Source organism: Corylus avellana, chromosome ca8 (genome assembly GCF_901000735.1).
Source record: "Corylus avellana chromosome ca8, CavTom2PMs-1.0".
In the NCBI taxonomy this organism is placed as follows: Eukaryota; Viridiplantae; Streptophyta; class Magnoliopsida; order Fagales; family Betulaceae; genus Corylus; species Corylus avellana.
Genome location: NC_081548.1, coordinates 19,281,063 through 19,293,329, shown reverse-complemented (window position 1 = coordinate 19,293,329; position 12,267 = coordinate 19,281,063). Strand labels below are relative to the sequence as shown.

At 37.9% G+C, this 12,267-nt stretch overlaps 2 protein-coding genes across 2 annotated transcripts in view; one reads left to right on the top strand and one right to left on the bottom strand.

Annotated features, from left to right (window-relative positions):
- The first annotated feature begins 316 nt into the window (after positions 1-316).
- On the top strand, positions 317-3,997 carry LOC132189035 (uncharacterized). Its single transcript, XM_059603509.1, has 3 exons — positions 317-1,216; positions 1,321-2,855; positions 2,934-3,997. Exons 1-3 carry the CDS (start codon positions 529-531, stop codon positions 3,900-3,902), a joined length of 3,192 nt encoding a protein of 1,063 aa, XP_059459492.1. The 5' UTR covers positions 317-528; the 3' UTR covers positions 3,903-3,997.
- A 139-nt stretch (positions 3,998-4,136) lies between these two features.
- The window catches only part of LOC132190991 (uncharacterized), a 15,097-nt gene continuing 6,966 nt past the window's right edge, over positions 4,137-12,267 (bottom strand). The window contains exons 5-10 of the mRNA XM_059606014.1: positions 9,782-9,918; positions 9,630-9,700; positions 9,375-9,541; positions 8,335-8,475; positions 5,508-5,679; positions 4,137-4,314 (exon numbers count right to left, since the gene is read on the bottom strand). Of these exons, the coding sequence (XP_059461997.1) occupies positions 4,137-4,314; positions 5,508-5,679; positions 8,335-8,475; positions 9,375-9,541; positions 9,630-9,700; positions 9,782-9,918 (866 nt within the window). The remainder of the gene's footprint in view (positions 4,315-5,507; positions 5,680-8,334; positions 8,476-9,374; positions 9,542-9,629; positions 9,701-9,781; positions 9,919-12,267) is intronic.

The following is a 12,267-nucleotide window of genomic DNA, read 5'->3' as shown; positions in this document are numbered from 1 at the left end:
TATTATTTGATTACACAAAAGATCATCTATAGGAACCTAAATAGTAGACCCATTCATTTAACATGTTATAATGCATAGTTAATAAAATAGGATATGCAATCTCCAGTTATACCTTGACAGAAGAATTTACACCCAAAATTGAAATTCAAGACCAAGCCCAGTAACCTTTGCTTAATGCAGGTCTCTCATAAGGGCGCAACCTGACAAAGAAAATGTGGCAGAAACACTAGTAACCTTATAAATATCACTTCTCGTAATAAAAGGTTGATGCTACTCTGAATAAGCCTTTTTTTTTAAGGGGGTTCTAAAGCTTCCCAGAATTTACGTACTAAAAAAATATGTTTTATTTATTTATTTATTAAAAGGCTAACCCAACCGGCCCTTTTGCCGACAGGTTCCGCAAAGAATGCTTCTGAACAGCATTACTCTTGTAATTATCACTTCTCGTTTTCTTTCTTAATTTATTTTCAGTCTTCTGCTCTGAATCTCCTCGTTTTTCTTCTTCCCAAAGCTTCTTCCTTACTGAAAATGTCTCAACCTAGTCAACCTTCCGCCAGTGAAATCTCCGGGGATGCCAACCCCCCTATTGCCGAAGTTAGGCCAACCGAGGCCGATACTACTCCTGCCGACGAAGTTGCTGCCGTTGTAGGAAACACGACTAAGTACTGGGAAGTTATCGGTGGGATCAGATCCATTTTTACTCCAGCCATTGAAGGGTTTCTTCGTAATAATTACGACATCCCTTCCACGGTGGTTCTTCATTTTCCTTCTCCTTCGTCAAGTCCGTTGGCGAATCTTGGAGAAGTCTGTGTGTATGAGCGTATGCTTAAGGCGGGGTTGCGTTTCCCCCTTCCAAGAATCGCCCGAGAACTGCTTTGCCATCTTGGAGTGGCGCCGTTTCAAATTGCGCCCAATGGATGGCGATTTCTTATAGCCTGCTATCTGTTGTGGCCGGAAGCGAATCCCGGCCATGAGATGTCAGTGGAGGAATTTCTGAAGGTTTACCGTCCGATGCCTTTGCAAGAGGTGTCCGGTGTGCTATCATTTACTGCCCGGGAGAAACTGCAAGTTATAGGTCTCGGAGGTACTTACACCAACAACAAGGATTGGCATAAGGAATTTTTCTTTGTGTCCGGAGATTGGGAGTGCCTCCCGGATGAAGATTTGTCTCAAGTTTTGAGAATCCCCCGATCATGCCGCCCTTTGCACAAAGAAAGTAAGTTACAGCTTATACCTTGTTATCTGCATTTTCCATTTTCCTCTGTTTTTTTTTTTAAAAAAAAAAAAAAAAATTGTACTAATTTTCTTTCCAGTTTACAGTGGAAGCGCCTCCCTCTTTGACTCGAGTTCAGCTCAAGCGTGTGGCCAACTTTATATCTTTTGTTCACAAACATCTGAAGACCCCCCGACTGGCTTTTAAAGTTATTGTTACAGATCAGAACCTCCGGGACAGACTCCACTATTCAATTCCGGAAAATAAAGTTCTTTGGAAGAGGAATTTGAAGAAGAAGAAAGCTCTTGCACCCAAAAAACAGAAGAAGAAGAAGAAGAAAGCTCTTGCACCCAAAAGACAGAAGACACTTTTTGTCAACGCGAGGAAACCTGCTGCTGATTCTCCGGAGAAAAGGGCTGCTTCTAAAGCTGCAAAGAAGACTGCAACTGAGGCTTCCAAGAAACGAGCTCTCGAAGGTTCAAAGAAACCGATTGCTGAGTCTCCGAAGAAGACTGTCGGTGACAGGGGCAAGACTGATGAGCCTTCTCAAACGGTGGTCAAAGATAAAGGCAAGAGGAAAGCTGGTGATGCTCTTCCGAGAATCACTATAGCAGGCTTACCCCAAGCCCCTGCTAAAACTTCTTTGAGGCTCTTAGTCGAGCTTGAAGACCCTGACTTTCCTTTGAAGAGGAAGAAAGCGAAGAAGGCAGAGGCTAGTTTGAGAACAGTGGGGCCTGAAGTTAACTTGGAAGCGGAGAGGTCTGAATCTGGCTCGGGAGCAGAAAATCTTAACGATGACTCGGGGGCGGAAAGGCCTGACAGTGGCTCAGGAGCAGAAAGGCCTGAAGCTAGTTCGGGAGCAGAGACATATGCTCCTGCTGTGCCTACTCCTGTCGTCAGAGCCTTTACCAATGTCTTGAGTGGTGCCAGGAGGCTTTTGAACAAGAATCTCACGATTCAGGAGGTTCTTCTCGAGGGTAGACCATCCAGGCCATCAACAGTAACTCTGCTCGACGGTGAACCCCTTCTTGTTGCACCTTCCATAGCTATGCCCCTCTCATCTGCTTCTACAGAAGTCGTGCACTTGTCAGCTTCTGAGTCTGACACTGAGTCTGACACCGTGAGCTCCCCAGATTTAGAGCATATTCTTAGGGATCTTGCTGCTAAGGCACCGCTAATAGAGCCTCTTGCTATGGCGATTCCAGAGCAGACCGAGTCAAGTGATCCCTCTGTGATTCCCGAGACTAGCTGCAGCAAGCTTAACCCTGAGCCTGTGATCAGTGAACCTGTGGCCACCGAGCCTACTGCTACAGTTATCGAGGCCGTGGTCACCGAGCCTGTGACCACAGAGCCTATGACCGCCGAGCCTACTTCTGCAGTTGCTGAGGCTGAAGAAAATCAGCCGACTGATCCTCGAGCTGGTGGGGAACCAATGAATATTGAAGAGCCTACCCAGCTGCATGGGAATAACCCGGAGCCGATCAGCTGGACATTCGGGGAACCCCTTTCTCAACTGGGCGAAGATTGGCTGGGCAATCCCTTCAGTGCACTTGTCAGTTTAATCCCACCAAATTGTTCGGCAGGTGGTAGCATACAGCCTCCAAAAGAAGTGATGGAGCAGATGCTATACCATCAGCTCAATGTAAGTGTTTCTATGTGTCCTTCGATTTCCTCTTCTTTAATTTTTTTTTTTTAGACTTAACATATTATCTCTTTGCAGGGATCCATGAAGTGTCTTGACTACTACATCAGCTTCAGAAAGTCTACTGAAAACTCTGCTTCAGATACTAAAGCTTTGAAGAAGAGACTTGAAGACTCTGACGCTGAAGTTACTCGGTTGCGAGAGAGGTCAGCTCAGCAAGATAACGAGCTTCTACTTTTAGGAGAGCGAATAGTGTTGCTGGAAGCTCAGTCTGCTCGAGTTTCTGAACATAACACTGAAGCAGAGTCTCAAATCCAAGAGCTAGAAACTGGGTTTGCTGCTGCTCAAGCAAGATTCAAGAGGCTTCTGACAGACTATTCAGCTCTTGAAGATGAAGCTAGTCAAATTAAGGAGAAGCATGCCGAGGTTGAACTCCAATGCAGAGCTTCTAAAGCTCGGATCAACTCTATTTCCGAGGAACTTCAAGAAGCGCAAAAGGAAGCCTTGGTTCAATGTGCAAGAGCTGAGTCTGCCGAGGAGAAGCTAAAGACCGCTGAGGAGAGGCAGAAGGTTGCTGAGGAGAAGGCTTCAAGCTTCAAAGGGAAATTCTGCCGAGCGAAAGAGCAAGTGTGCAGATACAAGGGAAAAGCTCGGATCTTCTACAAGCAGCTATCCTTTGCTTCCTGGGCTCGAGACTCAGGCTGGGGCTTAGGTTATATTACAGGCTTTGAGACTTTCCGAGATTGGGTCAAAAATCCTTCTAATCTCATCAACCTCTACACTGTCAATGCTGAGGACGTCCCTCCTGCTGAACAGGCCATTGAAGAGGTTGCTAGCATTGGCCAAAAGGAGATGCCAGATTGCAAGGGGATCACATTCTTTGGCTACAACCCTTTTGCTAGATCCGAGGTTGTGGGACACCCGGAAGCTAAAGAGCACCTAGAACCTGAAGAGCATTCGGATGATAATGACTCTTCAAAGTCGGTGTATGTATCAGAGGAGGAGTGGGACTTTGTATCGGATGGTGCCGAAAGTCCCAATACTTAAAGTCTTGTAAACGTAATCCTGTGCAAATGTTTTTAATGAAAATCATTTGCTTAAACTACTCGGCTATTTCCTTTATTTGCAAATAGTAAAAGAGATTCTCTGATTTGTAAGTTGAGTTCATTTGGCATCACTTTCCCCCCAATTCCTATGGCTTAAGATGTTAGCTGATGTGCAAATTATAATCACGCTAGGATGGGTGAAGGAATCCCCATGAACCACCCCATTTCTTCTCTTCTAGATCCCCTTAGCAGTCATTGCGAATAGCTCCAAGTCTTCTTTTTGCAGGAGCTCAGCCATACTCTCCACCACTTCCTTGAAGCTTTCACCTCCTGTCCCCCTTTTTTGGAGCTTCCTGCCACTTACACTCCAGACATCTTGGGATGAAGGACAATCCCAGAGAATGTGAAAAGAACTGTTTCAATGTTCCTACAGCAGAAGTTGCATCTATCATTTGACAACACTTTGTGCTTCTTAAAGGTTATTTTTTATAGGGAAAATATTATTGCAGGCCCTCCAAAGGAATACACTTGCCGTATTCGGAATCCTCAAATTCCAAATCTTTTTACAGACAACTTGTGTTTTGGCTCCCTTCACAAGTTGTCTCCCTTCCCCTTTCAACCTTTTATATCGTTCCTTCTCGGTCAATAATGGCACATGTCATAATTAGAAGCCGGGTTGTAAGAATTCCTACGAAAATTTGTGTGTCCATTCATTTCACAACAATGGCACTACTTCTCACTAGCTAAGATCTAACGCTGTAATAGCAAGGCAGTTACTAACCGCCACTACCCGCTGCTAAACGCTATCCCCTTGTTCCGTTTTTTCATATGGAATAGAACAAAAAAAATAAAAAAATAAAAAAATAAACAATAATCTCAAAACATCTATTTCAGAGCCAAGGGTGCCCAACCAAGATCTCTCGTTCTCTGCCATAATTCGTGTTGATAATTTTTTTATTTTTATATATTTTTTTAATCCTAATTAACTCATATAAATTGGATTCGGCTTCTATGCGGTAGTTCGCACTACTGCATAGCTGCCGTAGTTCAAACTACACTGTTTTAGTGCAGTTTTGAACTGAAAATAATTGTGAGCCCCACCCACTTAATAGGATTTTTTTTAAAAATAGAATAAACAAATTATTGAGAATTAAATATTATAAAACAATTAATAATTATAAAACAAAAGCTATTAAACAATTAAAACAAAAAAATTAAGCAAATTAAAAAACTATAGGGGTGGCTCCAGCCACTCCTTGGCCAAAATGGGGTGGCCGGCCACCCCATTTTGCCACAGATGGTGGCCGGCCACCCCTATTGAGAGCCTAGGGGTGGTTTGGGCACCCCAAGGGCCATTTTGAGAAGAAAATGCCTACCCAGCACCCATTTTGAAGGAAATTCACCCTTCCCTTTCCTTTAGACGTGTTGCTGCTTCGAGTAGATTCCTTTGTTCTCATTTACAAGTAAAACGATTTACATCTTCTTTTACTTGCAATTAAGAATTGAAACTAAATAGAGGATTTGAAGGTTTGATTTCGAATGAATACCGATTGTTTGTATTTAGTCCTCTTATATATAAACAATTACAAAGTGTTGAATAATGAACGTATGGGTGTGGTCCAGCCTGAAAACCTGTTGGCTATTGCTGTTTAGGTGAAACAGAGACATATCGGTGAGGAAAGAGAGCTCCTTGCCGGGAGTGCCTTGAAGATTTGCATGGTTGAGATCTATGCTGGCAACAACAAGGCTAGGCGAAGCATCCATCTCATCTTGAGAATCTGCACAAAAGACTCATTTTTAAGAACAAACGTTGGAGTTGACCCAAGTGTCTAAAATTCCCAATGGGTCTTCTTTGATTGCATATTTCCATGCCTGGAGAGCAATGTAAGCTTCGGACCAATTCTCTAAATTAGTTATAGAGTTTAGTCACCTCTTTCATTAAAATCTGTACACGCCACTATTTTAATATCTAAGACTGTACTGTTCCTTCTATTTTTGTTTGGCTTCTCGCTTCTAGCTTAGTTTTTTTTTTTTTTTTTTTTTTAATATATATATTTTTTATAATTATTAATTGTTTTATAATATTTAATTCTTAATGATTTGTTTATTCTACTCTTTTTAAAAAAACCTATTAAGTGGGTGGGACCCACAATTATTTCCAATTCAAAACTGCACCACACAGCAGCTATGCAGCAGTGCAAACTACCGCATAGAAGCGGAATCCATATAAACTAATAACTCTATCATCATGGATTCATGCATTTGTGTTTATGTAATAAAGCCATGCTTATGTTTTAAGAAAATCTCTCATCTCTTAATTTGAAGCTAGCTAGCTAGGGGAGTTCGGCCAAGAGCTCTCCGAGCTATTTGAAGATTTTTTTTTTTTTTTTTGATTAAAATAAACTAAGTATCCATAAATGGGCTGCCAAATAATTTACATAAATATATTCAATAAATGCGGCTAAGTTAAAATATTTCAAATTCACTTGTTTTAAATATTTCTCTCCTCTATTTACCCAATTAAACCTATCCATAAAGCCCAGCCAAACTAAAGCCTAAAAAATTAGCTAACTACGTACAGTTATTTTACCTATTAGGCAGAGCATCTCCAGCAAATTAGGTAAAAGAACAATATTAACTACATTTAACTATTATTGCTCTTTTTTAGCTCTAACAGATTAGCTTCAAAAGAGCAAAATTAACTTTTTTGTTACAGTAATAGCAATATCAAGCTATTCACTGTAACATTATATTCATGTTTTTTAATCTTTTTTCTCTCTCCCTCTCCCTCTTCCTCTTCCTCACCGAGCATTCTTGGTTTTCTGGACAAACCCACCCAATAACCCCTCCTTTTATAGTTCTTTCTAGTATCAAATCATTCTTCTTCACCTACACCCAATGAGACTGACCCAATTCCTCAAGACCAAGCGTTTGATTTTCTCATGTTTGTTGCATTAGCTTTCAATTCCATATGGTTTGCGAGTAAGAGAGGTGTCCATTGCAGAGAAAGCACCTAAGTCATGCCCATCATGAGCACCAAAGCAAATAAAAGATCTGAAATCCAACTCCTATCTTCAAATTAACCACACCTAAAATCATCCGAAATTCAAATAAAAAATTTCCAAACATGAGCACCAGAACCCACCATAGTTGATGGGGTTTAGATCCACCATTGGCCGACCGTATCAAAATCTTCTTTCTTCTAGTATCAAATCCTTCTTCTGTGGCAGCGTTGTTTAAGCTCCAAAATTGAAAGTTTTCTTGGGTTGTGGTGGTGTGAAGGGAGAGAGAGGAGAGGGAAGAGATAATTGCAGAGGTTGGCCATGGGGGATTTGGGTTGAGACGAAGGGAGAGAGAGAGTGAGGGAGAGAGAAAAGTGAAAAAATAAAAAAAAGATTAAATAATAATATTTAAAGAAAAGTAGAGAATGAAATAAAGAAGTTGTTGAAGTTTGTATAGAAAAATGAGTAGGTAAAATAAAGAATAGTGTTTTTTCACTAAGTAAAATACCTAATGCTGCTGAAGATGCTCCAACTAATATATTTACTAAACCCAATTATACAACAAAAATAATTTATATATGGTTTCAAAAAAAATTATATCTAAATAACATAAGAATGCCACATTCTTTCGCATAACACTGTCCACTTTGAGGTAAGGCTGGCAAAACAGGTACCTGGCACGTCCCTGTTTATTCTACACATGCTTTCTTATAATAAGATTTTAGATTAGATGCATGAATTGTCTAAAATCTTACTATAAAAAAACATGCATAGGATAAACAGGTACCTGCCAGGTACCTGTTTTGCCGACCCTGCTTTGAGGTGAACTAAATCCGTAAGCAACATGCAGGTCCTGGGAACACTATAATTGATTTATCTCTGGAAAAGAGCTATACAAGTTATACAACTCTCCAAAGCTGAAAAAAAAAATAAATAAATAAATAAATGTAGTCTCACATGCATTTATCGTAAATCGAGCTCCATAAAAAATTTCTTTTTTTCTTTTTGGCCAAAGATGTGGTGAAGAAAAATTGTGCAGCTAGCAAAATTAAATCCCTGAAATAATTCATTATATACATTATATGTATAACCCTTGCATAGGTCTATTTCCAATTTTTTACGGACACTTGGGAGGTAAAGGAGTAAATTTAAGGTCTGTCTAGCAACAGGCCTGCCGTTAATTTGAACGTTATTACCATGCTATAACAACCCCAAACAATAAGAAAGCTGATCAATTTAGGTCTGCCGCCTATTGTCAGTGTAACTGAAAAACGTTAACAAATAGCTTAAAACATAAAATATTTAAAAGTTAAATCTGCATCCAAATCAGAATTTTTTTCAAAATATATATATAATCTGAAAAAATTAACAAAATAAAATATGTCTCTCCGGATAATAGTAACATTAATTTGAGGAGAAATCCTTAACTACGGATATATATAACATCAATTTTGCATTCAATGAACAAAGCATCATCCAACAAATAGCCCTTTGATGTGTCCTTGAGATCTCCCACCGCCAAAAACTTGCGGAAACCATAACCAGTGCCGGATTTAGGGAACCAGTAATCAGCTGTAAGGTAAGAGTCGGTCATATTATTAGATTTACTTAAATTGATTTTTCATTAAATTTTTAGTAACATTTTCTTCTGTTCATGTCAAAAAGAAATGAAAGTTTATAGCATTTTTTGTGAAAAATAAAGAGAATAGACCTGTATGTTCAAAATGATTGCTATTGATTTGGTTCCTTACATCCAAAATACAAAGATAAAGATTGTAAACTAACATATTGTAAATTGTTAGTTTACAATATATGCCCCTTAACCAGTGTAATCGATTGAACGAATTTAACTTGAGAACATGCAAATAGGATTTACATCATATAAAATATTCACATATCCCTTTACAGAAAAGAAAAAAGAGATGACAAAATTCCTAATCTCCTAATCTTATTCGTAAAGTTCAGGCTTTGTTAGTTAACATTTTTTCATCTTTCCTTTTGCTTTTTATGTTTAAAACAAAAATATTAACAGATTATATTAAACACAAAACAGTCAAAATTACTTTATGCATCATAACACTTTTTCAAACAAATAACATAAAATTAACAACCTCTTAAAACCATTAACAAATTGAGCCTTATGCTCCTCCAACATAAAACATAATATTAATTTGAGGAGAAATCCTTAACTACGGATATAGCATCAATTTTGCATTCAACGAACAAAGCATCACCCGCCAACTAACCCTTTGATGAGTCCTGTACATCTCTCTTTGACAAAAACTTGTGGAAACCCCAAGAGCAGTTGGGATTCGAGAACCAGTGCTCAGCTATGAGGTAAGAGTCAATCAAATTTATTAGATTTTCTTGGATTCGTTTTTCATGTAAATTTTTAGGAGCATTTTCTTCTGTACACGTCAAAAAGAAATGAAAGTTCAAAGCATATTTTTGTGAAAATCAAGAGAACAGACCTGTCCATTCATGGTGATTACCAAGGATTTGGTTCCTTATTCGCAGATTGCATTTTGCGTACAATTTTCTTTTGCGAGGAAGACTTTCTGAATCATCTAATTTCAGATAGAGAGATATGTATGTGCCGACTCCGGTTCCTCCTTCCTCCGGCTCAAGACTCAACTTCCTATATCCAAAATACAAAGACAGAGACTGTAAACTACGAATTGTAAATTGAGATTGATATAGAAGAACAAAACTCCAATCATGATTACCATTTTCTCCCTCTGACAGTGAATTGCTCAGACAAATAAGCTTTATCTTTCAAGGCCGTATAGTTGTCAATCTTTCAAGTGAAATAATCACGCTGAGGTTCATCTATCATCGACAAACACTCTCCTTTACCAATGCCTTTCATAACAAAAACTTCGACCCCAAAGACACAAATGTCATCAACGAGATATCCATTTGATAAATCATTGAAAGTATCATGGAAAAGCAATTGGTCGATTCCCCATTCAGTCTTCAATTTATGAAAGCGTCTTACTACTCTCCCATTTGCATCTAAGTTGTTGAAGATCACAAGCAATTTTATAGTCAAATACCCAATCCAAACATAAATATATTAAAGAGGTATATCCATATGGACAAATTGCAATCAAGTTTTTAAACTTAAGATTTAGACTAAGTTTTCGGCAAAAGTACCTTGAATACACATGTACTTGTCTCAAATTTGATCAAACACAAAGAATCCTATGTTTGCGTTAACCTCCCACCCAAGTGAAAGATCATCGGTAGCTACTATTCCCAAGAATAGAGAGATGTGACCATTCCCATTACTATTCTTTTTCCCATTTGGGTAGAGTACCAATCTCCTAGACTATGTAAACAAAAATGCTCATATTTTTTTATTAAAAGAAAAAAGGAAAAAGAAACCAATAGCCGAAAGAAGAAGGGGAGTCATGAAGATGCACCATTGATAGCCGCCAACTTCAAACTGGCCAGAGTGACATTTTTCCTCCTTCATCCCTAACAAAAATGAGAGATTCTTTAATTGAATGTATAATGATCATGAGCTGGTGGGAGATCTGTAGTTGATTGTACTATTCCTGAAGAAAAAAAAAATAGAAAAAGAAGAAAAATTATATTCAAAAGATATAAAGATAATTATTATTGTGATACTTTTTGTTAATAGTTGTGTATTAAATCAGAGGTCAGAGGGTTGGGCAGTAGAGCAATTCTTAAAGTTCCAAATCTTTCCTGTGAAACCTTTGTGTAATTTATATATATATATTTTCTCAGATTATAACAGGGGAAGGGGGGAGGACTTTGGGTAATTTATATAGTCAACAAGTTGCCAACAATTAATTAGAGAGAGAGAGAGAATACCAGTTCCATCATCGTCATGAGGGAGAGGATGGCAAGTTTTACCTTGCATGTCTTTCTTTTGAACCATTCTTTCAGTTCTCCCGGTGTTCCTCTACTCTACTCTTATATTTTGAAGAATCTCAAATGAGTTACGACGCTATGTATTTACGTGCCTTTTTAAGCTTCCGAATAGGTCTTTTATTTTAATGGCCAATAGGTCTTTTTTTTTTTTTTTTGCCAAAAAGAAAAGAAAAAAAGAGGGCAAATAATAATGGACATAAATTTCCTTCAAACCAGTCTGAAGGAAATATCCTTCAATTTATTTAAAATTGTGTCAAGTGTCTCACATTAGATCCTTAAGATCATTAATAGTAATTTACTAACTTAAACTAACGTTTTAAATGTTTATAAACATTTGACATTATTTTAAATAGGTTGGAGGATAATAATATAGATGTAGTAGAGAGATAATTATTATTTCTGTTCAATAATAATATAGATGTAGTAGAAGAGAGAGAATGACTATAAATTGTACAAATCTAAATAATTTGATTTTTTTTTTTTTTTTTTTTTTTTTTGAATTAGTGTGATGTTAAGGGTACATGACGTTTGCGATTTTTCTAGTGTAATGATTATCATTTCGTCAATACTTTAATCTAAATTGGTTGATGTTATCTTATATAGTATTTTCAAATTTACAAGAAGAAAAAAATCACCAAACCTCCTCGTATTATGGGACTGGTGGCATTTATATATTGCTGTCGGCAAGGTGAAACATTCGAAGAATTGTAGAGAAATAAAACGAAAAACATTAAAAAATAAAAAAATAAAAAAAAATAAAAGAAAAAAAGAAATTTCATCAACCATTTTTAAGATTTGATTCAGTCGAAAATTCTAAACAGAAACAACCCTAACTTTTGAACCGCTTTTATGTTGTGGCCTTTTTTGGGTGCCATTTATTATTATAGAGAATTTAAAACCATTTTGAACAAAAAAAAAAAAAAAATTATTTAGGCCTCAAAATTTCCAATCATCAAATTTTGATAATCAAACTAACCTATCTGAATAATGTAGAATATGGTCATCTCTAGTTCATTATAGATTGGAAAATATTCAGTTCATGACTGAAATTTCTTCTTAGAAATCTTACAACCATAAATAGGACACCTGTCCCACTACAAAAAAATAAAAAATAAAAAATAATAGAAAATAAAATTGTTGGCCATGTAGGGGTGAGATCCGGCCACACATGCATCAAACTAAAGAAAAAAAAAATCATTTGGCCCTTGTGGGTGGCGGATACCCAAAGACCAAACAATTCCCTGACCTAGATCTGTTGTGCGATGCAGGGTGGCCCAGAGCCACCCAGGCACTTAAGTGGTCGGCCACTCCTCAAGGGCCAAATGATTTTTTTTTTTTTAAAGATTTGGCCCTTGGGGGTGGTTCGACCACCCCCATGGGCCACGGGGTGGCTGAAGCCACCTCTAGCCCCAACTAGGGTGGTCCGACCACCCCCAATGGGTGGCCAGCCACCCTTTAATTTTT